This window comes from Sinohyriopsis cumingii, chromosome 17, assembly GCF_028554795.1.
Source record: "Sinohyriopsis cumingii isolate HCF-2022 chromosome 17, ASM2855479v2, whole genome shotgun sequence".
NCBI lineage: Eukaryota > Metazoa > Mollusca > Bivalvia > Unionida > Unionidae > Sinohyriopsis > Sinohyriopsis cumingii.
The window spans coordinates 14,260,638-14,285,836 of NC_142977.1; the positions used below are offsets into that span (position 1 = coordinate 14,260,638).

A 25,199-nucleotide genomic window follows, 5' to 3' on the forward strand; every position below is an offset into this window, starting at 1 on the left:
AGATGTTAGAAGACTCTTCAATTCGAACAATGTAACAAGGGTTCAAGTCTCTCCTGAAATTGTTTAAATTTACCTTGATTTGTGTTGTGCATCCCTAACAATATTCATGGCACTAGTATGAACCTACAGAATATACATGTCAATCCTCATAAAGCAGACTTTATGACGAATACGTTTGAAACTTACCTGTGTTAGTCTATTTCGATTAAGAAAGTTTAGCTATTTAAACAGTAACCGAAATGATTGAAAAGTGTAAAACTGCAAGTCCGTGTAGTCATTATTACATCAAAAACCATTAGCTGTAATTATATTTCCCGCATGACTAGACCATAAGAATATAGATTGGTAAACCGTGATACTGTGACACAATGCTGTTTGCGTAGTTTCAAAATTTTAATACATCTATCTGAATTTATTACATTTGTATACTTCATCTCTTTACATAGTTGCATTTAACTAATATACCGTTTCGACATTGCTGACCCAAGGACAAAGACCTTCTTTATATTATCCAGCAGAAATTATTCAGAGTAAAGCTGTAGCAGCGTGGGAAGATAAGCCAGGTATATTTAATAATTCAACCTACCTATAGGAAATCAAAGCAAGAAACCCAATGCATAGCTGGAGACGCAGTGGTCCATATAAACACGACTAGTTTTGAAATAATCTCATTGGCGTCAAGGTGACCTCCACCAACAAGATGAAATGATGCATTTATGGTATTGGAACTTATTTAATACTGTGATAATGGGCATCACGCTAGATGAATCGTGAGTACATTTCTCATATAAGTGTACACTTGTCTCTATCAGTACAACTCCGAGATTAGTCGCATCCACCTGCAGGTCGAAATGGGCAATGTTTCTGACTTATTACTGATATCTGATGTCTATGAACGCACACCCCCCTATATATATATATATATATATATATATATATATATATATATATATATATATATGTATGTGTGTGTGTGTGTCTGTGTGTCTGTGTGCGTGCGTACGTGTATGTGTGCGTGTGAGTGTGTATGTGAAATGTATTACGTTGTATCTACCGCGTCCATGTTTCCTTTAACAAGCTCTCTCTCTCTCTCTCTCTCCAATTTATATAATTGCTTGACTTTTCTATGTTATGTCTACCTTCTTAAATTGATTAATATAAGCTGATATTAACACTTGTCTCATAACATCTGTAATATCATCTTTATTTTTGAAAACCTTGTTGCATTTGTATTGTACGTTGCCGTATTCACACAGAGTTCTAATCGTAATCAAGACATGGAACTGACCTTGAAAATAATTTTATTTCAATGTCTTTTATGATAGAAGATCCAGGTTTTATTTTTGGAAAGGTTTTAAAAACAGAAAATGAATAAGATATATTTTACAAATCAGACAATGTAAATCATGGGCTGATGCATATTTTAACGCAAACCGTGTGATGTTATGCTCCGAAGGAATGTTTTTTTTTTTTTTAAATTCTTACTAAATATTATTAATATTTCATAGTATCGATACTTCTTGGTTTTATAATTAATTTTATGATACCAAAAGGAAATGACATAACCTGCAATCATTTGTTTGAAAAGTTTACTTATGAATCAATATTATTGTTGTTGTTGTTGTTATTATTACTAGTAGTATCGCTTGGAGTAGTTGTAGTACCCGTATCTCTTCACTACCTCCCCATTTTAGTCCATCTCTGCCAAGTATTTAAGAAAATATTGTCATGTCGTCCTCTTAAGTCATCAACACAGATGACTTTTGTTGTTGCCAAAAGTTGATACCTACTGTAGGTTGCCTCGTCTGTGACTATATTTACAATAATGTGATCACTGCATTTATATCAAACTTGAAAAAAAGATGAAATGAATAACATATAAATCTGGATCTTATACTTCATTGTTTTATGAGTCAGCATATGTTTTCAGGACCAATTTGGATATATCTTAATTTTGTGGTCAATAATGACATATTTATGGCACATAAGGTGAAAGTTTACAGCACTCCTAATCGAAACAATCCATACTGTACTGAGACAACAGACACGTGACGTTTATCGGTCTTGCATTTCTTAGTATGTGGAAATACAACATCACTTTAACTATATCATGTATAATTTTCCCTTCTAGTTTTGAACTATGTTGTCCCAGATAGTCCATGTTTATATCGTAGGTAAATGCCATATTTGGTTTCAATTCACCGAACCTTATAACAAATTATCAAGCTAAAGGAAGCCCTCTTTCAAATCACTATCTTTTATGTATGCCTTTAATGCAACGGTTAATCAATCATATCACGAGTCGCTCACTGAAGAGGAAACAGAAAAATGTTTATGATTGATAAACATATTTTTTGAATATTTCTAATAGGGTTACAGATGATAAAATATCGGGATAGAACGAACAATGAATTTTAATGATGTTAAGATAGACTTGTAGATATTAGTTAATAAAATAAATATATAAAATAAACATTTTCTAGATAATTGTTACATTGAATACACTGAATAAATTCCTTTCATATTGGTTAATTTAGATAAAATGAATCTTTTCTAGATATTATTACCCTAACTTAATTCCCTTAATTTTTTATCATAAATTAAAATAAAGCGCATTACTTACTGGTTCGGCTGCACATGTAGCGTTTTGTTGGTGCCTTAAATTGCTAGCCTTTATGTTCAATCTGACTGATTCACAAATTAACAAACACAATATTTCCAGTTTACACACACACACACACACACACACACACACACACACACACACATACATACATACATACACATGATATTACGAATCAGCAAAGCTAATGTTACATTATTTTAATTTTTAATTTACTCATGTATTTCAATACGATCACTGGAACGCTAGTGCAGGTAACATGTTTCATTGATTGGCCGATTTCATGGTAAACTCAGAGAAAAACTGCAATGATTATCTTAAGGGCTGCAAAATAATGCAATTACCAGTTGATGACCCAGTCAGTGATGCAATACCTTAAGGAGATTAAAAGACCTAAATTAATTTAATATCTGTCCTGATTCAGTATCTGCAGCAACGCAGCACGATAACTGTATATGTTAGTTGTAGTATGGATTGCTGTAGGACTCACGGTACTAATTCAGTTTTCATAGTAAACCTGTGCAAACACCATGATATTAAAAATTCAATAAGTTACAATATCTGAGTGCTCATGATCAAAGCTATATTTATCACTATAGATGAAACCTGGATGTCAGTTTCAATGTTGAGGAAAAGACATGAACCGCAGCATCTTCTGGACCTGCACCAACGAGTCCCGTGCTAATTTTAGTAATAAGTAATCCAAACTCAAGCCTGTTAAAAGACTGAAGTTCCATCACTAAAAATATCTATAATTTTTTCACTTACAACTAGTTTAAGCTCTCAGAAGATTCTTTTCCCTTAAATATAACTTACATTATTAACCAATCCTAGTCCGCCAAACCCATATATACTCAATTTTATGTTCCCATTTTTCATATATCCATGTGAAGGGGCAAATTTCTAGTGATTTATGAAGTGCACATTAACTTGGGCCAGAGAACAATTAATTTGATTTATGGGGACAGGCGCGTATAAAAAAGAAATCGCCATACTGCCATGATCGGTAATGTCGTTTCGAGGGGAGAATTTTATTCTTAATTAAGCATTCATTTATTTAGCCAACGGAAGACTGGCGGAGACAAAACTAACTTCGATTCCATTGTGTAAATGTCAAAATTGAAAGATTCCACAACCCTGTTACTCAAACTACAAGGTCAAGTTGACCACGACTTTGGCGCCTCGCGAAAAAGGCGGCAGGTATATTTGGTTCTGATTAGTTACGCTAAATTAAGGGCGCGTCTTTCACACGAAACTCCTTGGGCATTACATATTGTCTTCATCGACATTCACATCAGTCTAAGCATTTCTGCAAGAAAAACAAGTGAAGAAGAGTTCGAGAGTAAATTTGGGAGAAATTCTCTCGTAAAACTGTTGTCCAAGAGGACTTGTCGAGGAAAACCGACGAACAAATTTGGCGGTAGGAGCGCCGAACGCTTGAAAACTCAAAGTAATTTGTTGATGCCCATATATAATGCTTTGCTGAACGTATTTATTTATATTTGCATGAGTCTATTTACTACATTCGTATATCAATTTGCTTCATGAAGTATAGCTGTGTACATTTTATGCAATGGAAGTCGTACATTAATCTTCGTTAGATAAGTGTGACGAATTGTTTGAATTTGTCGTCTTGTTTGCATAAGAATTAGGTTATAAGAATTTCATGCATTACATTAGTTCATGAGTTACGAGAGTACGCGAGAATTCACCGAATTTAGAAGATTTCACTTATGATTAGGTTGAGTGTATATTGACTGAAATTAACGTTGTTAAGGCATGAAGCGTGATTTCATGTATGTATAGACTTGAATGTGTGTATTCGCTGAACATGACGTAGTAAGACATGTAATGTATTTTATTCATTCACTTGTGTAAACTGAGGCTGGCTCGGAACCGTTATGCATCATGTGGTGTTAATGCGTGACGAATTAGCCATTAAACTAACTAGGGTCGTGATAGGACATGTTGGGCCGACTGATAGCCTACAATCCACCCTTGATTTTCTTTACAGTCATATGTGCAATGTGCAAAATTCTGTTTGTCAAAGATTAAATTAGTGAATATTAAATTGTATTGCAAATTCATGCTAATCTAAAGCTCAATGGTGCATTTCAACCAACATTTAAATATTTGAGTTTTATTTAAGAAAATCAGAAAAAAATATTAAAATAAAGCTTTCTAATAAGAATCATCTTTTTTAATATCACCATATAACTATCTTCAGATAATACTGAAACCAGTCTTGTCATATTATAAAATAACGAATTAAAAATATCAAGGTGACCATCTATATGTGCATGTATTATTACAGACGAAGATATTTAAATGACAAATGTTACCTACAATTCCTCCCAGAAGACATATAATTTAAAACTAAAGTAAGGTAGACATAAGTCCTTTAGGATGCAAAATATGAAGTTTCAAAACATTCACTCAAAGAAATTAGTGGAATACAAAGTCATAGAATGTCATCGCCATTGAGCATGGCGGAAGAGACCTAAGTGATCATATCTGAAGCATTTTGTTTCAAACACAACTAGGAAATATCATATTGCTTACTATAATTACTCTGTAAATGGTAAATTGTTTACATTGTATATATGTATTGCTTAGATATAAGCAAAGGTGCAACACAACCTAACACAGTCAAATCTACACATTGTTCCCCCTCCCTCTTCTTGGTAACGGTCCATATATCTGAATATTTGTTTAATATCCTACTGAAAGCCATTCTGTGGTTTACAAAATGCATTAAATTTGTTTGTTATCCACAAATAGAGCCATATGATTAAATTTATAATAAAGTTAATTGCACTTGCATATGTGGAGTCACTGTATTGTTGAAGCTGTCTATAGGACTCACGGTACTAATTCAGTTCTCATTGTAAACCTATGCCAACACTATGATATTAAAAATTCATTAGCCTCAAATTTCTGAGTGCACATGATCAAACCTATGTTTATCAGAATAGATGAAACCTTAATGACAGCTTCTGTGTAGAGGAAAGTATATGAGCCGCGGCATTTTCTGGACCTGCATGTGTTTGAAACATGTGCTTTCAATTCCAAAGAGTCAGGTAATAATTTTAGTAATGAATGTTCCAAGCTCAAGACTGTTAAACGGCCGAAATCCCATCACTAAAACAATGTATATGTTGTTTCACTTACAGCTAGGATAGGTTCTCAAAATTTTCTTTTTCCTCAAACATAACTTACATTATTAAGCAATCCTGGTCACCCAAACCCACATATACTCTATTTTATGTTCACCCATTTCCAGACTGGTTCCCATTTTTCCATATAGGGCACACGGTACTAATTATACGGAAGAACTGTGAACCAGTCTAGAAATGATAATAGAGTATTTACGGGTTTGGTGGTCCATAATTGGTTAACAATGAAAATTAAAATTTTAGTAATAATATCTTTTGAGAGCTTATCCAATATGTAATTTAAAAAAAAATATAGACAAATTTCTACTGATGGAATTTTAGCATTCTTACAGGCTTGACTCAGGAGTACTCAATAATGAAAGTAGCACCTGATTCATTTGGTGCAGAATCAATAACGTGTTTTATGCACATGTATGTAAACAAAATGCAGCGGCTCATATGGTGTTCTCCACACATAAGCTTGCACCAACGTTAGATGTGCATGGATAATTATAGGTCTCATCATCAGCACCCGGAAATGTCAAATTATTGAATTTTGAATATGATGGTGTTTCCATATGTTTACTATTGGAGTTGAATTAGTACCGTGTGTCCTATAATTAGTACCACTTGTCCTGTAGAGTTCAGTTGATCTTAGAAAATGGTGGTCTAAATGACGGATCATGTTATATCATATGTTCCCTATGTAAAGTACAACCACGAAGAATCGCATGGCATACTCGGCACAGAAGAAACTTCTTTTATATTACTGAGCTAGTGGCAGTGCATTTGTTGAAATAGTCTTTATCATTATTAAGACCAATTTTCTTCAAGTATGGCATATTTTTAAATAGTAACATTTTGTAAAAGTGATAAAATATAACCATGATTGGATAGAAGCTTCACTGAAGCGAATGCGCCTAATATATGATGACCCCAGGGAGGTCAAAGTAGTACAAGTAATCTCTAAATAAATGAATCCAGAGAAAGCAAATCCCCCTTGTGCAACTAAAGAGAAATAATTTGGCTTTGAGATATATGAGGAATCTATGGCAATTTAAGAATGTACGCCTATTATTGCCAAAAAAGATTTGATGTTCAAATGAGTGTATTAAACTCATTTGTGCAATGATTTGTAAGTTTTACAAATGTTACCACTCCATGATCTTATTCAATGTAACAGTGAAAAAAAAAAATAACAAGTTTAGTTACAATCACCAACTAATTTATTTGCTTAGAATACGAAGTGAAAATCTATAAGGAACTTACAGTGTTACGAATGAAATCCTCAATGATCCTAAAATCTCTATCACAAGTCAAAAAGTGTACAATGTTCTTAATATATTCCAGTATTGAATGTGATGATTTGTCAGCAAACGTGATTGTGCTAATGTGTCAATAGTAGTGATGTATCACAATGATATAATCCAGAATGTCCTCGAATGCATTCACAGCAATTCGAAAATAGTGATTTGCTCCAAAAGTCATCGAGCTATTTTGTAATGCAAATGAGTAATCAAATTTTAATTGAAGACAATTAGAAGACTCATTATAGTGTGTGATTTGGATTTTTAATGTAGCTTTAACTATTTGTCAGTCATATCGCTACGATGTCTGCAGTGTGGCAGTTTATAGTGATGTCTAGCACTGGGGCATCATGCCGCAGACATGTAGCATCATGTCCCACCCAGTCACATTATTCTGACACCAGGCCGACCAGTTCTAACACTAACCTCTTAATGCTGAGCGCCAAGCGATACAGCTATTATTACCATTTTTGTAAGTCTTTGGTATGACTCGGCCGGGAATCCAACCCATGACCTCCCTCATCCGAGGCGGACGCTCTAACCACTATCCCACCGGAGCGGTCACTCATTATAGTACACAGATGAAAATATAGAAATACATAAGTCTGATGTAAACATCTTTTATATTAAAAACCCAAGAATCAGTAAGAGAACCAGGATGAGGGGTCAAAGGTTCATTTCCAGAACATTGGAAGCTATAAATTAGGTCAGGTTTTTAAATCAAATTTTAGTAAATGACATGATAATAATTTCCAAGGGGAAAAGCCCAAGTCCTGAACTCAAATTCAAGTTTACAAAACTTATCTTAAAGGTTATTCTACACTCATGAACAAAATTAACTTTATATTATGTTGTTTTACGAAATGATCATTACAATCCACACCCATGGACCATGGACAATTTACGTATACATAACAGAAGATATTTACACTGTTGATGACGGTGCATTTTAAACTTTGATCCTTCAGAAACAGGAATATGGTATATTCCCCCAATTAACCAGACCACACAATCCTAATTATGCTCATTATCATATCTCTCTGTGTCATCTTGAATTACTAAATCAAATTATTGTCTTCTAAAAACGTTAAGATGTTGTTTTTGTCGCAATAGGACAAGTCCAGGTACCAAAAACATATGCAATGCTCTGAGAAAAAGAAGACATTCGAAGAGACGTCAATGATTTAATATCTGACGCAAAATGCATGGAGTTTAGATACACAAGTTCTGTTTTGTACAATATTATCTATATCGTGATATTTTAGGAAGGGGTTTCAGTACGAATTCGTTCTTTCGATATATGACATGTTCAGGCATCTGTGTGTTTGTGTGTATCACGTTTGCTCAACCACAGTTTGTAAGTCGTGTATAAACAAAGATATTATTATTACAAGCCATGTTTGATGTATAAACATCTCGCAGGCTAGAGTCAATCTCTTATGCAAGGTCACCGTGACCCCAGAGACGACCCGCCATCTTGAATCGGCACAGGCGTGATGTCTTAACAAAGACGGGCATCAAAGAGGCAGACGCCTATAGATAGTACCAGTGTAACTATGACTCACGCACAGAGGGTTCTGATTGGCCAGATAAACATACTCTCTCTGTCTCTCTGTATCTCTCTCCTGTAACATCATTTGTTTGCTTTAACAGATGATCTAATGATGATATATGCTTACAAGGAAGATATTTCTGTGACTTCCTCCTTACGGTCACACCTAACGCTATCCAGTCTTAGCTTTCGTTCCGTATGGACTTAATCTTATCGTAAGGCATAACTGAGGCTGTGAGAAGCTATAGGTTGTAATTGGGATTGTCATCTACATTCCGCATCATCTGTTGGGCTCCGGAAATCTGCTGGTAGTAACTGGAATTAATATGTACATTCTACGTCACATGTTGTGCTGCAGGAACCTGTATGTAGTTACTGGAATTGAGACGTACATTCTACGTCAGATATCGGACTGTGCGGACTGCGGGAACCTACAGGTGGTAACTGGAATTGTCATGTACATTCTACATTAGATGTCGGGCCGTAAGAACCTGTCTATAGTAACCGGAATTGTCATGTACATTCTAAGCCAGATGTCCAGCTGCGGAAACTTTTGTCTGTAGCTGGAATGGTTGTAACTGGAAGTATCATGTACATTCTAGGGAACCTGTTGGTAGGACAGTTTGTGTTAACAAAGTTGCATCCGTGTATTAACAAAGCATTTCGATCAATAGTGCTATGACATGTATTTAACGCAGTTTCTGTGGGACATAATACTATTTTATATCTGTAATCGCTATTTGTCCGATAATATGTTTGAACCTTTATCTTGACTATTTAATCAAAGATAGGAAAATGTTACACGAGATTACACGCTACCATAAAAGATCTGTAGTATTTATTAATTTGAGAAAGTGTGTGTATATATATATATATATATATATATATATATATATATATATATATATATATATAAATGTATTATTTACCTTTTAGCAACATTTAACTATTTTAAATGCAAACAATCAGAAGTCAATAAATATTTCCAGGAAACCATATAACAATTTTGTTAATGTTTAATGGTAAAGACAGAGATATTGCACGGACATTTTCCAATCCATCTACATAATATTGGTTTCATCTATATGAACTGAGTATTGTGATAAGAGATTTTGAAGCCCATGGCATTAATATCGTCACGTTACACACTCCAGTTAATCACTCGACACACCTTCTTAAAGTAGTATCTGTCGTATCATATTTTATAATATCTAGTTAATTTATCACATTTTATAATATCTAGTTAATTTACCACATTTTATAATATCTAGTTAATTTACTGGCACGTTAAAGGAATGGAATCCGGTCATGTTGACACGATCTTACTCCTTTCCTTTAGATGATATGATGTTTATAAATGTCCTATTTTTGTATTCTATGCGATTACAAAAGAAACTAAAGCTAAATTATTTGTAAATATCCAGTAAATTCAAGAAAGAATATGGTCAAATATTGAGTGCATTAACACATTGCCAGTTATTTCCTACAATAATTGCTCATTTGTGTATCGTGAACATTAATATATTAAAAATAATATGTGGATTGTGTAAATTAGGACATAAAAGCGAAGCAAATACCAATTTGTGGGTTCTATAAATTGATTGCTTTTCCGTAAAGGAATCTGGCCCATACTAGGTATTTTACGATGAAACTATACATCTGAAATAGCACATTCTAAAATTAAAATAATTTTAAATTAATAGTTGTAAATCAACTGATAAAACAAAAAGAAATTATGAAGTGTTGTTATCGACCTATTACCATGTGTGATAAATAAAATTTTGGATGTTTCCACCATATATCAAAATACATACAGTCATGAGATAATTCCTTGATAGAAACACTGACCGTGATGAAATAATTCCCTAATAGAAAAGGAAGCAGCTTATATGATACTCAATGAGTCAAATGGAGTAAAGCGATTCTTAATGAGTCAATTGGAGTAAAGTGATTCATTTGTATGTAAAACAGTGCTTTACAGGCTCAGTGACTCAGTAGTTTAAATGTTAACCATTACCTGAGAGACTCGGTGACTCAGTGGTTTGTACGTTGAACTCATACACAGGAGATCCGGTTTCTATTTACAGACAATTCCGGGTCAGTTGTCGTCTTGTACCTGGAAGAACAACAAACAAACCCGTTCCTCTCATAACAATCTAAAGCCAAGAGGCTAAACAACGTAAAGGTGACTAAACCCATCCAAATCAGAAATGTTCTGCTGCATTGGTAATGGACACCAATAAGCATGAATCAACGGAACTAATGTGCGGTACGTCAAAATCCAGGTGAGCATGCCTAATATTGTAAACGTGATAGAACCATAATGAAATGTAAGTGTAATTTGTTTTGCTTCATACTACTCATATTAAAAATAACAATCAAACCTAGCTGAAAATTCATACATCATCATGCATATTAGAACAATAGGCATTAGCTAATCCTTGTAGGCTATTTTGAATACTAACTAAAAAAGTTGTACATATAGACGGCTAATATATGACAGGACTAACCATCGCTCACTCTGCATGTGTCATCGGGCGGATTGATAATATAAATGCCCTTTGGAAGCACCCCGATAGCTCTGTTCTGGAAAGAGGACTTAAGAATGGAACTCTTTCTACTAACCAGAAAGGTTTAAAAAAATCATCCCATGCTACCTTCTTCAATAAATTCAATAGCTCATTTGTTTGATTTGTTGAAACCAAAATCAATAAAAACACTCAGGCATACATCCCCGTTAAAATGTATCGTCAAATGTTAATGTCTGTATTGTTTTAGTGCTTAACTTCGTGTCATTTCATTCCTGCAGATATATGGGAGTGGAATTAGAAACCAAAGAAACAAATACCTGTGAATTAAAATTTTACCAGCATTAGAAAGCATCAAGCTAGAGTATCTCTACTCACTCAGTCTGTTTGTTTTGCCGTTAAAAAACAAAACGAAATACAAGCATGTTTTCTCGTTGCTTCTTGTGCGATATAGAGATATATGTATGGATTCATACATACTTTCGGGTTTACAACTTTCCACTTATTAGCCTCTATACCATAACTTTATAGGACAATTATCAGATGTATATGTCAATTCCAAAACCTAAACCTTGTTTTAATTATAATATTATGATTTTATATCATCTGTCTTACAAGCCCGTTTACAACTAAGTTAATTTGAACGGATGATATAGTTTAGTAACGTTATGCCTCTGAGGAAACAAATTAGTTATAATTAATTAATGATTATAATTATAATTAATTAATTAATTAGTTATAATGTTTTATCTTGTATTGACGGAATCTTGTGTCATATCCGTATTCGGCACCTTGTGGCCATTTAGCTTTATCTGAAATTTTCACGCACATTTTATTTTACTTTTTCATTTTTGGAATATTTTAACAGATTCTACAATAGTCAAGCAATTTAGTTTAAAACGCCTTTAATTATATCTGTGACCGTTCCTAACATTACGTTTGCTTCTTCACTTTGCTGGTCATAGTGGATAGATGTTAGAAGACTCTTCAATTCGAACAATGTAACAAGGGTTCAAGTCTCTCCTGAAATTGTTTAAATTTATCTTGATTTGTGTTGTGCATCCCTAACAATATTCATGGCACTAGTATGAACGTACAGAATATACATGTCAATCCGCATAAAGCAGATTTTATGACGAATACGTTTGAAACTTACCTGTGTTAGTCTATTTCGATTAAGAAAGTTTAGCTATTTAAACAGTAACCGAAACGATTGAAAAGTGTAAAACTGCAAGTCCGTGTAGTCATTATTACATCAAAAACCATTAGCTGTAATTATATTTCCCGCATGACTAGACCATAAGAATAGAGATTGGTAAACCGTGATACTGTGACACAATGCTGTTTGCGTAGTTTCAAAATTTTAATACATCTATCTGAATTTATTACATTTGTATACTTCATCTCTTTACATAGTTGCATTTAACTAATATACCGTTTCGACATTGCTGACCCAAGGACAAAGACCTTCTTTATATTATCCAGCAGAAATTATTCAGAGTAAAGCTGTAGCAGCGTGGGAAGATAAGCCAGGTATATTTAATAATCCAACCTTCCTATAGGAAATCAAAGCAAGAAACCCAATGCATAGCTGGAGACGCAGTGGTCCATATAAACACGACTAGTTTTGAAATAATCTCATTGGCGTCAAGGCGACCGCCACCAACAAGATGAAATGATGCATTTATGGTATTGGAACTTATTTAATACTGTGATAATGGGGATCAGCTAGATGAATCGTGAGTACATTTCTCATATAAGTGTACACTTGTCTCCATCAATACAACTCCGAGATTAGTCGCATCCACCTGCAGGTCGAAATGGGCAATGTTTCTGACTTATTACTGATATCTGATGACTTTGTACACACGACACACACCATATATATATATATATGTGTGTGTGTGTGTGTGTGTGTGCGTGCGTGCGTGCGTGTGTGTGTGCGTGTGAGTGTGTGTGTGAAATGTATTACGTTGCATCTACCGAGTCCATGTTTTCTTTAACGAGTGCTCTCTCTCTCTCTCTCTCCAATTTATACTAGAAGTCACTTCCTTCAGATGAATCATCGTTTGGATGCATCGCTCATCAAAACTCATCGCTATGACTACTTTCTTATTTGACTATTACTAGTTGAGTTGTTTTATTGTACTTTTACCTTTTTTATTTGACTATTGCTAGTTGAGTTATTGTATTGTATTTATAATTTTTTGTGCCTAATTTTGATTGTGCTTTCTTTGTTGTTTACCTTCTTATTTGACTGATTATTTGACTTAATTGACCTATTTCTTGACTTTTCTATGTTATGTCTACCTTCTTAATTGACTTATCTCCTGAATTTTCTATGTTATGTCTACCTTCTTAATTGACTCATCCCTTGTCTTATCTATGTTATGTCTACCTTCTTAAATTAACTAATATAAACTGATATTAACACTTGTCTCATAACATCTGTAATATCATCTTTATTTTTGAAAACCTTGTTGCATTTGTATTGTACGTTGCCGTATTCACACAGAGTTCTAATCGTAATCAAGACATGGAACTGACCTTGAAAATAATTTTATATCAATATCTTTTATGATAGAAGATCCAGGTTTTATTTTTGGAAAAGTTTTGAAACCAAACAATGAATAAGATATATTTTACAAATCAGACAATATAAATCATGGGCTGATGCATATTTTAACGCAAACCGTGTGATGTTATCCTCCGAAGGAATGTTTTTTTTTTTTTAATTCTTACTAAAGGTATATTTTTAATATTTCATAGCATCAATACTTCTTGATTTTATAATTAATTTTATGATACCAAAAGTATATGACATAAACTGCAATCATTTGTTTGAAAAGTTTACTTGTGAATCAATATTATTGTTGTTGTTGTTGTTATTATTACTAGTAGTATTGCTTGGAGTAGTTGTAGTACCTGTATCTCTTCACTACCTCCCAATTTTAGTCCATCTCTGCCAAGTATTTAAGAAAATATTGTCATGTCGTCCTCTTAAGTTATCAACACAGATGACTTTTGTTGTTGCCAAAAGTTGATACCTAATGTAGGTTGCCTCGTCTGTGACTATATTTACAATAATGTGATCACTGCATTGATATCGAACTTGAAAAAAAGGTGAAATGAATAACAGATAAATTTGGATCTTATACATCATTGTTTTATGAGTCAGCATATGTTTTCAGGACCAATTTGGATATATCTTAATTTTGTGGTCAATAATGACATATTTATGGCACATAAGGTGAAAATTTACAGCACTCCTAATCGAAACAATCCATACTGTACTGAGACAACAGACACGTGACGTTTATCGGTCTTGCATTTCTTAGTATATGGAAATACAACATCTCATTAACTATATCATGTATAATTTTCCCTTCTAGTTTTGAACTATATTGTCCCAGATAGTCCATGTTTATTTATATCGTAGGTAAATGCCATATTCGGTTTCAATACACCGAACCTTATAACAAATTATCAAGCTAAAGGAAGCCCTCTTTCAAATTATATGTCGTTTACAACCTTTAATGTATGCCTTTAATGCAACGGTTAATCAATCATATCACGAGTCGCTCACTGAAGAGGAAACAGCAAAATGTTTATGATTGATAAACATATTTTTTGAATATTTCTAATAGGGTTGCAGATGATAAAATATCGGGATAGAACGAACAATGAATTTTAATGATAGACTTGTAGATATTAGGTAATACATATAAAATAAACATTTTTCTAGGTAATTATTACACTAAATAAATTCCTTTCATATTGGTTAATGTACATAAAATAAATCTTTTCTAGATATTAGTACCCTAACTTAATTCCCTTAATTTTTATCATAAATTAAAATAAAGCACATTGCTTATTAGTTCAACTGCACTTGTAGCGTTTTGCTGGTGTTAGGTTCCAGTTCAAACACATGATATTACGAATCAGCAAAGCTAATGTTACATTATTTTAATTTTTAATTTACTCATGCTTTTCAATACGATCACTGGAACGCTAGTGCAGGTAACATTTTTCATTGATTGGCCGATTTCATGGTAAACTCAGAGAAAAACTGCAATGATTATCTTAAGGGCTGCAAAATAATGAAATTACCAGTTGATGACCCAGTCAGTGATGCAATACCTTAAGGAGATTAAAAAACCTAAATTAATTTAATATTTGTCCTGATTCAGTATCTGCAGCAATGCTGCACGATAACTGTATAGTTTAGTTGTAGTATGGATTGCTGTAGGACTCACGGTACTAATTCAGTTTCCATAGTAAACCTATGCAAACACCATGATATTAAAAATTCAATAACTTACAATATCTGAGTGCTCGTGATCAAAGCTATATTTATCAGTACAGATGAAACCTGGATGTCAGTTTCTACGTTGAGGAAAGGACATGAGCAGCAACATCGTCTGGACCTGCACCAACGAGTCACGTGCTAATTTTATTAAAAAGTAATTCAAACTCAAGACTGTTAAAAGACTGAAGTTCCATCAATAAAATAATGTCTCTAATTTTTTCGCTTACAACTAGTTTGAGCTCTCAGAAGATTCTTCGTCCTTAAACATAACTTACATTATTAACCAATCCTGGTCAGCCAAACCCATATATACTCTATTTTATGTTCCCATTTTTCCTATATCCATGTGAAGGGGCAAATTTCTGGCGATCTATGAAGTGCATATTAACTTGGGCCAGAGAACAATTAATTAGATTTATGGGGACAGGCGCGTATCAAATCGCCATACTGCCATGGCCGGTAATGTCGTTTCGAGGGGAGAATTTTATTCTTAATTATGCATTCGTTTATTTAGCCAACATAAGACTGGTGGAGAAAAAAGCTAACTTTGATTCCATTGTGAAAATGTCGGAATTGAATTCCAGAACACTGTTACTCAAACTACCAGGCCATGTTGACCACGACTTTGGCGCCTCGGGATAAAGGCGGCAGATATATTTGATTCTGATTGGTTTCGCTAAATTAAGGGCGCGTGTTTCACACGAAACTCTTTGGGCATTAAATATTGTCTTCTTCGAAATTCGCATCAGTCTAAGCTTATCTGCAAGAAAAACAAGTGTATGAAGACTCCAAGAGTAAATTTGGGAAAAGTTCTCTCGTAAAACTGTAGTCCAAGAAAACTGTTGTCGAGGAAAACTGACGAAGAAATTTGGCGGTAGAAGCTAGGAACGCTTGAAAACTCAAAGTTATTTGTTACAATTACATGTAATGTGTTGATGCCCATATATAATGCTTTGCTGAATTTATTTACTTATATTTGCATGCATCTATTTGCTACATTCGTATACCTATTTGTTCAGGAAGTATAACTGTGTTGAGTTTATGCATAGGAAGTCGTACATTAATCTTCTTTAGATACGTTTGATGAATTGTTTGAATTTTTCGTCTTGTTTGCATAAGATTTAGGTCCTAAGAATTTCATGCATTACATTAGTTAATATGAGTTACGAGAATCCATGTAAATTCACCGAATTTAGAAGATTTCACGTATGATTAAGTTTGAGAGTGCATTGGCTGAAATTAACGTTGTTAATCCATGAAGCGTGATTTCATGTATGTATAGACTTGAATGTGTGTAATCGCTGAATATGACGTAGTAAGGCATCTAATGTATTTTATTCATTCACTTGTGTAAATTGAGGCTGGCTCGGAATCGTTATGTCTCGTGTGGTGTTAATGCGTGCTGAATTAGCTATTAAACTAACTAGCATCGTTATAGGACATGTGGGGCCGATTGATAGCCTTGGCATCTATTTAGCACCGATAGTAAGATCTGATAACGGGAGGGGATAATGCAAACCCCTATATCATAAACAATAGAGATTTAGGTCATCTATTTATTTTTTTAAAAGGGAGAAAAAAGCTTCTGTGACGTATTATCTCTGAGACGTATTCTGATACGTATCCTGTGACGTATTATCTCTGAGACGTATTCTTAGACGTATGCTGTGACGTATTATCCTTAGATCCAGGTATCTGTGAATCTACGTGCTACGCACAGAGTTGAGGGCCGAAAGAGGAAAGCCAGAGGGAAGTCGAAGGAACAGCTACAGTAGAAGTGGAGTGAACTGGAGAAGCAGGTTATGCAATTGTACAATGCATTGACTTCGATTGTTCACTCAATCCTATGATGAACTAATTCTATCAGTAAAACAGATCGGTTACTTTATTTAAATATATTTGTGTTTTGTAATTCGGTGAAAGTTTTATTTCTAGAAGCAGAGTACATTCCTGATGCAATGAATTCTCACAGTTGTTTTATGTAATTGATTAAATTGTTGTTTACATGTACGGGGGCTCGTGTTGTTCTGTTCTATATATATGCTCAGATCTCTATCTATTCCACCTATAAGTTTCACCACTTATATTTATATTTACTCGAACCGGGCAATAATATCGAGGGCGGTCAACCTCTAGATAACGATAACCAAATTAAGCGGACACCATGAAAGAAGGTACAATCCGCCAACCCACAAACCTCTTGCAAGAAGAGGGAAATTTGTGTAAGGTTTTTACAAAGTGGACCGTGGGTTGCTTACAATCCACCCTTGATTTTCTTCACAGTCCTAGGAATAGTAAGTTCAATACATAAGTAAGCCATGTGCATAGTTCTGTTTGTCAAAGATTAAATTACTGAATATTGAATTATGTTGCAAGTCCATGTTCACCTAAAGCGCAATGATGTATTTCAGGCAACATTTAAATATTGAGCTTTATTTAAGGAAATCAGAAAAAAATATTAAAATAAAGCTAATACATAATTTAATATTCACTAATGTAATCTTTGACAAGTAGAACTATGCACATTGCTTACTTATGTATTGAACTATTCCTACTGCTGTCAAGAAATTCAAGGGTGGATGTGGATATAGGACACAAGATATTACTAATTATATGGAAAAATTGGAACCAGCCTGGAAATGAGTGAACATAAAATAGAGTATAGATGGGTTTGGCTGACCAGAATTGGTTAATAATGTAAGTTATGTTTTAGAAAAAAAAAATCTTTTGAGAGCTTATCCTAGTTGTAAGTATAAATAAAAATAGAGACATTGTTTTATTGATGGAATTTCAGTCTTTGAGCAGTCTTGTGTTTTGAACACTCATTACTAAAATTAGCACCTGATTCTTTGGCTTGGAATTGAAAGTACATGTTTCAGACACATGCAGGACCAGAAAATGCCACGGTTCATATCCTTTTCTCAACACAGAAGCAGACATCCAGGTTTCATCTATACTGATAAATATAGGTCTGATCATGAAATCTCAAAAAATTTAAGTTATTGAATTTTTAATATCATGGTGTTTGCATAGGTTTACTATGGGAACTGAATTAGTACCGTGAGTCCTGAAGGACTGAAGTGAAATGTAAGCATACTTGGGAGTGAAATAATAACGACTCCAAAAATTTAAAAAATGTTCATAATTATTCGCTGAAGTGTTACAGTATTTTGTAAATTTGATTAAACAACGGCAAGAATATAAAAACCTAAGTCAGCAAGTAAGCATTTCGTGTTTATGTCCCTTGGGTTAGTTGGCTGTTCACATATTTTGGATTATACACAACCGAAATACCTCGGCTATTACCGTGCATACTATTAAGCTGCTCTAATTCTGCTATTAATAGACATATAATGATATACGATATATATCAAGATAAACAGGTCACTTCGAAGATACCAAATTATTGCTGCTTTGATTTTATTAATTTTTATTCATATTCAATGGTGAACTAAATCCAGCGTCCAAATTACCCGACATATGGTAAAATTAATGCATTATTGTGTGAATGCTTTTTCAGTTAGAAGCTTTTTTCCCCTTCTATTCGCAAGAAAACAAACAAAACACGCATCACTCAATTAAATGTGTATTCTAAGGTTATGTGCGCTAAAGGAATTGTATGCATAAAATGTTGGATATAGGGACCTTGCTTTGAAAACTTGGAATTACACAGTGAAACGTTTTCCAAAAGGTAAATAATTTGTATACATGTCAAGAAATGGAACAGTCTTCCTAATGTTCACACCATGCATTTGACCTTTCAAATCTCTCTCTCTCTCTCTCTCTCTCTCTCTCTCTCTCTCTCTCGTGTTATTAAGTTAAAACATATGATGAAACGCCATGTTCTAACTATCAATAACTTTAACATATACAAACGACTACGGTGATGTCTTAACACAGAGTGGCATTAAAGAGGCAGACGCCTATAGATAGTACCAGTGTAACTATGACTCACGCACAGAGGGTTCTGATTGGCCAGTTACACATATTCTCTCCCTCTCTCCTGTAACATTATTTGTTTGCTTTAACAGATGATATAATGACGATAAATGCTTACAAGGAAGATAGTTGTGTGACCTCCTCCTTACGGTCACACCTAACGCTAATCAGTCTTAGCTTTCGTTCCGTATGGACTTAATTTTATCGTAAGTCATAGCTGAGGCTGTGAGAAGCTATAGGGTGTAATTGGGATTGTCATCTACATTCCACATCAGCTGTTGGGCTTCGGAAATCTGCTGGTAATAACTGGAATTGATATGTACATTCTACGTCACATGTTGTGCTGCAGGAACCTGTATGTAGTAACTGGAATTGAGACGTACATTCTACGTCGGATGTCGGACTATGCGGACTGCGGGAACCTACAGGTAGTAACTTGTAACTGGAATTGTCATGTACATTCTACATTAGATGTCAGGCCGTAAGAACCTGTTTATAGAAACCGGAATTGTCATGTACATTCTAAGCCAGATGTCCAGCTGCGGAACCTTTTGGTTGTAACTGGAATGGTTGTAACTGGAATGGTTGTAACTGGAAGTATCATGTACATTCTAGGGAACCTGTTGGTAGGACAGTTTGTGTTAACAAAGTTGCATTAGTGTATTAACAAAGCATTTCGGTCAATATTGCTATGACAAACATTTAACGCATTTTATGTTGGACATGATAATATTTTATATATGTAATCGACATTTGTCCTATAATATGCTTGAACCTGTATCTTGATTATTGGATCAAAGATAGGAAAATGTTACACGAGATTACACGCTAACATAAAAGATCTGTAGAATTTATTAATTTGAGAAATTATATATATATATATATATAATGACGTTTTAGCAACATTTAACTACTATTTTAAATGCAAACAATCAGCAAGTCAATAAATATTTCCAGGAAACCATATAACAATTTTGTTTATATTTAATGGTAAAGACAGGGATATTGCACGGACATTTTTCAATCCATCTACATAATATTCGTTTCATCTATATGAACTGAGTATTGTGATAAGATATTTTCAAGCCCATGGCATTAATATCGTCACGTTACACACTCCAGTTAATCACTCGACACACCTTCTTAAAGTAGTATCTGTCGTATCATATTTTATAACATCTAGTTAATTTATCACATTTTATAATATCTAGTTAATTTACTGGCACGTTAAAGGAATGGAATCCGTTCATACTGACACGATCTTACTCCTTTGCTTTAGATGATATGATGTTTATAAATGTCCTATTTTTGTATCCTATGCGATTTGAACACCCTGTTCAAAAGAAACTAAAGCTAAATCATTTGTAAATATCCAGCAAATTCAGAAAAGAATATGGTCAAACATTCGGCATTGTCAATATCAAGTGTGTCATTGCCAATCTATCATCTTCACACACACACACACACACACACACACACACATATAGTTTAGCTTGCCAATGTTTAATATTCTGAAATATTCTGCAAGCATTGCAAACTGAAACCTGATCTACATTCATTTTAAGTGTAATCCCACAATGCATTCCGATACTCTACATCAAATCTTTGCACCTTGTATACTGTAAATGTGATAAAAATGAATTAATGTCTAATTACCATTCCTTTGATTCCTTTTCAGGTTGTCATGATTCTGCAGACAGAGAGCATGTGAATTAAAGATGAATTTGAACAGATTTTGTTTTGTTCTTATCGGTACAGTTTTTACATCTTTCCTTGTATACGGTGCTTTATACATCTACGTATTCTCAACAGGTTCTCTCAATTTTGATATCATGAAGAGAATGACTGGCATTCAGATCCGAAGAAATTTTCCATTTTTGCTATTATCAAATTATACAAATGCCGAAGTTTTACTAGACAAGATAACGCCAGTAACCGTGAGTCTTGTCAACTGTAGAAAATTATTCGATGGAGATTCGCTCGAAATGAACAAGACGTATACACTTTTGAAAAACTTCAATCATAAAGCTATAAATGACAAGGAGTATATAAATATGACCAAAAACTGCAGCTCTTTTCGAAATATAAGAGGATACATCAGGAGTCCACTAAATTCTGTTGAAGAATTGTTCCAGTTGGCTTTCAGCATTGTCATGTATAAGGATGTCTACCAAGCGGAGAGACTCCTTCGAGCGATATACAGACCTCAAAATATATATTGCATACACTTAGACAGAAAAGCTGCAAGCGACGTGAAAGAGGCAATGAAATGCATTGCATCTTGTTTTGAAAATGTATTCATCGCATCGCAATTACATTCTGTCCGATGGGGTACAATTTCCGTTTTAGATGCAGAATTGTCGTGCATGACAGAATTGCTACAAAAGCACAAATCATGGAAATACTTCATCAACCTCACTGGTCAGGAATTTCCACTCAGGACAAACTACGAGTTAGTCAAAATACTTACTGTGTACGATGGAGCCAACGATATATCGGGCAGTACGGATAGGTAAATACTTCGAGTATTGTTGTTCTTCTACTATTGTTAACCCGGCTGTGATAGATACAGGAAAATAATTTTGGTTCCTTTCGTAAACTTGTTGTATTATGGTCATGTATGACCTTCACGAAAAACAAATTTTGTCTCACTAATCCATATTCAGTTTATAACTACGATATAGGAAAAGACTGTTGACATGTTTCCGACGACCTGATTATAAGAGATAAGTAATATTTGCTACTTAAACAAAATTTAACAATTACCACGATAACCGGCTTACTTAGACAAACTTATGACTCGATTTACAGTTGTTGCTTTCTTTCACAGAAACTCCACCAAAAGAATGTATTGGAAAGTATTTTTACCCTCCTAATAGGTTGCTCCTAAACATCATATTAGTTAACGTTTCAGCTAAAGAGCTTTACAGATATATGCGTGAATACACACACAAACGCAGATTTCCTGATTTTACGACAACGCATTTTTCAGGTACTACAGAAACTTCTCTATGTCCACTGCAAGTCGTAATTGATCGTTAATCCTTTTCCAATGAAGTTCGAAGAAAATCACTTAAGCTATAACAGTGAAAATATTTAAAACTGGACAGGTATTCACGCACCTATCCATACAAGTCATGAACAGTTCCTTCAACACAACTTCTTCATGATTTATCATTCGGGGTTTTCTTGTACTACAGTGTAAAATTCCATTTTTTTTTTAGTCGTATTAGAATATATGATCCTATCATAAAAATGTACAGTGATGCAAGTGACACCTTTAAAAAAAGACCCACACCAAATGTTCACTGATCGAGAAAGCACTTTCAAGGTATTTTCATTTCTGTGTATGATTCTTTTCCACTTACCCTGTATAAGGCGTTTTACTTAACATTTGCATTATTAAAGATTGTTCATTCTGTCGTTACTTTACGGATAAACGTTTTGTGTAATAACTAACAAAATGTTGGCCAGGTAAGGTTATTATCGTCAGGAGTTGTAACTGTATATTTTCAGATTTAGCCTTTAAATGCATGTTCTCTCTTGCATGACCAGTCTCAACACCTTAATGCATAACTTCCCTGAGTTATACATAGATTTATGGTTGTTTCATCTGAAACCGGAAGTGATTCAGGTGCAATAATTAGATTTATCGTTTTGTGCATTTTTTGGAATCGTGCATTTCTTAATTTCTGGTCGTTTTCAACATCTTCTCATTTACTGCAGTTTTTATTTCAGACTCATGGGAAACACTGTTCCTCATGGGAAACACTGTTACTCATGAACATATACGTTTTGTTTATATTTACTGCAAGTGTCCGAGTCGGCTTTTTAATATACCAATTTGGGGTGCTATACAAATCATATAATTGAAAAATAGTACTTGAAATTATACCCTGTATCTTAGCAAATAGTGCATGAAATGATATTTTGAATCTTGGATATACGTTCCTCGTTAGGACTCGTCGTGTTTTGAACTATATCTTGCTTAAGCAGTTTTTATTCTCTAGAAGATGGTATGCACGATGGAAAGACGCAGGAAAACCACCATACAATATTCGTCCTTTCAAAGGAAGTGTCCACATTGTAGCAAATAGAGACTTCGTCAATTTCCTCATCACTAATCGCACAGCACAAGAGTTCTACACTTGGACAAAAAAGACCCGAGTTCCAGATGAAACGTTTTTTCCCACCTTGAACCATAACCCCCAGCTTGGTGTTAGAGGGCAATATAATGGTAATTCGAATACATTTTCATACATATTTTGTCAACCAGTATTGACTTATTAGGGAAAGAATTTGCCAATTGCAAACGTTGTCAGTTTCAATCTAATTTGAATTTTTGACTGTTTCTTAAATGGCTAGGTAATTAAATACATAATATATGTGACTGGAAGATAATACTTAATGTATACTATTGAACAAAAATATGATCAGTTGCACGGATAAACGAATAAACCAACCTCTCGCTCCTAGTTGGTTGGGACGGACCCATGTTCCCAAACATTTTGAGATCGCAAAGCTAGAATATTTCAACCTTCAAAAAAATATCATGCTGCTAAATTTCAAGGTAAATATTATTAGTGGTGTAAATTCATATCTTTGGGTTTCCTTTGGATCGAGCTCAGTTTCGAAATACAACAAGCAGCAATTTCACCTAAAACAAACAGAAGCATACTAAATTACTCTTCGTTAAAAATCAAAAATCTTTTTGATTTTGTTTAATTTTGTTGTTTTTTTTTTGCATATTGCAGGATCAAAACCGTCCCACGAAGTCAGGTATTTCAGCAGAGTAAAAATATGGACGCAGCGGACTGGAACTATTTGTCATGGAAAGATTGTCCGCGGTATATGCATATTAGGTATTGGTGATCTTCCGTTGCTGAGGACAACGTATGAATTCTTCGTCAACAAGTTCCATTGGAACTACCAAGGTTTTACCTTAGATTGCATGGAAGAACTCTATTTCAATAAAACAAGAAATGAATATGAGGGCATTCAGAACATTACCACTTCTGTTTATGAAAAAGCAGATATAGTAAAATACACAGTCAAATAAACGATGATTTAAACTACCGTCTCAAGTTGTGAATGTCCTTTCAAAATACACTTTCTCTTAAAACAGCAATTATCATGCCCTAATCAATTCAAGTCACTGAATGACATTGATCATGGTCTTTCATTCTACCTTGTGCTATACTTTGACATTTTTGTGCAATAACATTTAGTTTGTGCTTATCGGTTTTTCTATTATATATATTATAGATGGGTTGTGAAATTTAATTTTCGAGACTGTAAAGCTTGCGATGAAAACTGATAAAAAGGAGCAAGATGCTGTGAATAACGGCTTCTGTGATATCCAAAATTAGAACTGGATGTTACCACCAAGGAACGACATTTTATTATTACACCCGAAGGTTTGATGACTATGTATACATTTCCAACATAATTACAGTATTTAATAAATGTTTATAGAACCACCATGTCACTCGGATTAAACAAGATTATCAACATTTGCACTCTATTGATGTACCGCAAATTCATATCTCTACAAAGGATATTGTACAAATTAGATATTCATTTCTTCAAGTACATCTTAGCTAACTTAGCAAACATCAATATCGAGCAAGGATTTATATATCAAACTACAACCCACCTGTTACCATCCTCCAGAAAAAACCCCATCCTCCACATAACAACTTCGCAAGCATATATTGTTCATATATGTGTGCCTATCTGAAAGCATTGAATTGTTTGTTTGTTTATCTTTGTTCTATTTACCTTCG

The 25,199-nt window shown here is 34.0% G+C and overlaps 1 protein-coding gene across 7 annotated transcripts; it reads left to right on the top strand.

Moving 5' to 3' along the window:
• Positions 1–639: 639 nt before the first annotated feature.
• LOC149777790 (beta-1,3-galactosyl-O-glycosyl-glycoprotein beta-1,6-N-acetylglucosaminyltransferase-like) lies at positions 640–24,485 on the top strand. Of its 7 annotated transcripts, none has more exons than XM_089938832.1 (4): positions 640–770; positions 21,092–21,925; positions 23,424–23,650; positions 24,168–24,485. In XM_089938832.1, exons 2-4 carry the CDS (start codon positions 21,132–21,134, stop codon positions 24,470–24,472), a joined length of 1,326 nt encoding a protein of 441 aa, XP_089794958.1. In that variant the 5' UTR covers positions 640–770; positions 21,092–21,131; the 3' UTR covers positions 24,473–24,485. The 7 variants fall into 7 exon arrangements, with proteins under 7 accessions (XP_089794958.1, XP_089794959.1, XP_089794957.1 ...); XM_089938833.1 differs by lacking the exon at positions 640–770 and adding an exon at positions 8,751–9,074; XM_089938831.1 differs by lacking the exon at positions 640–770 and adding an exon at positions 9,696–10,922.
• Positions 24,486–25,199: the final 714 nt, after the last annotated feature.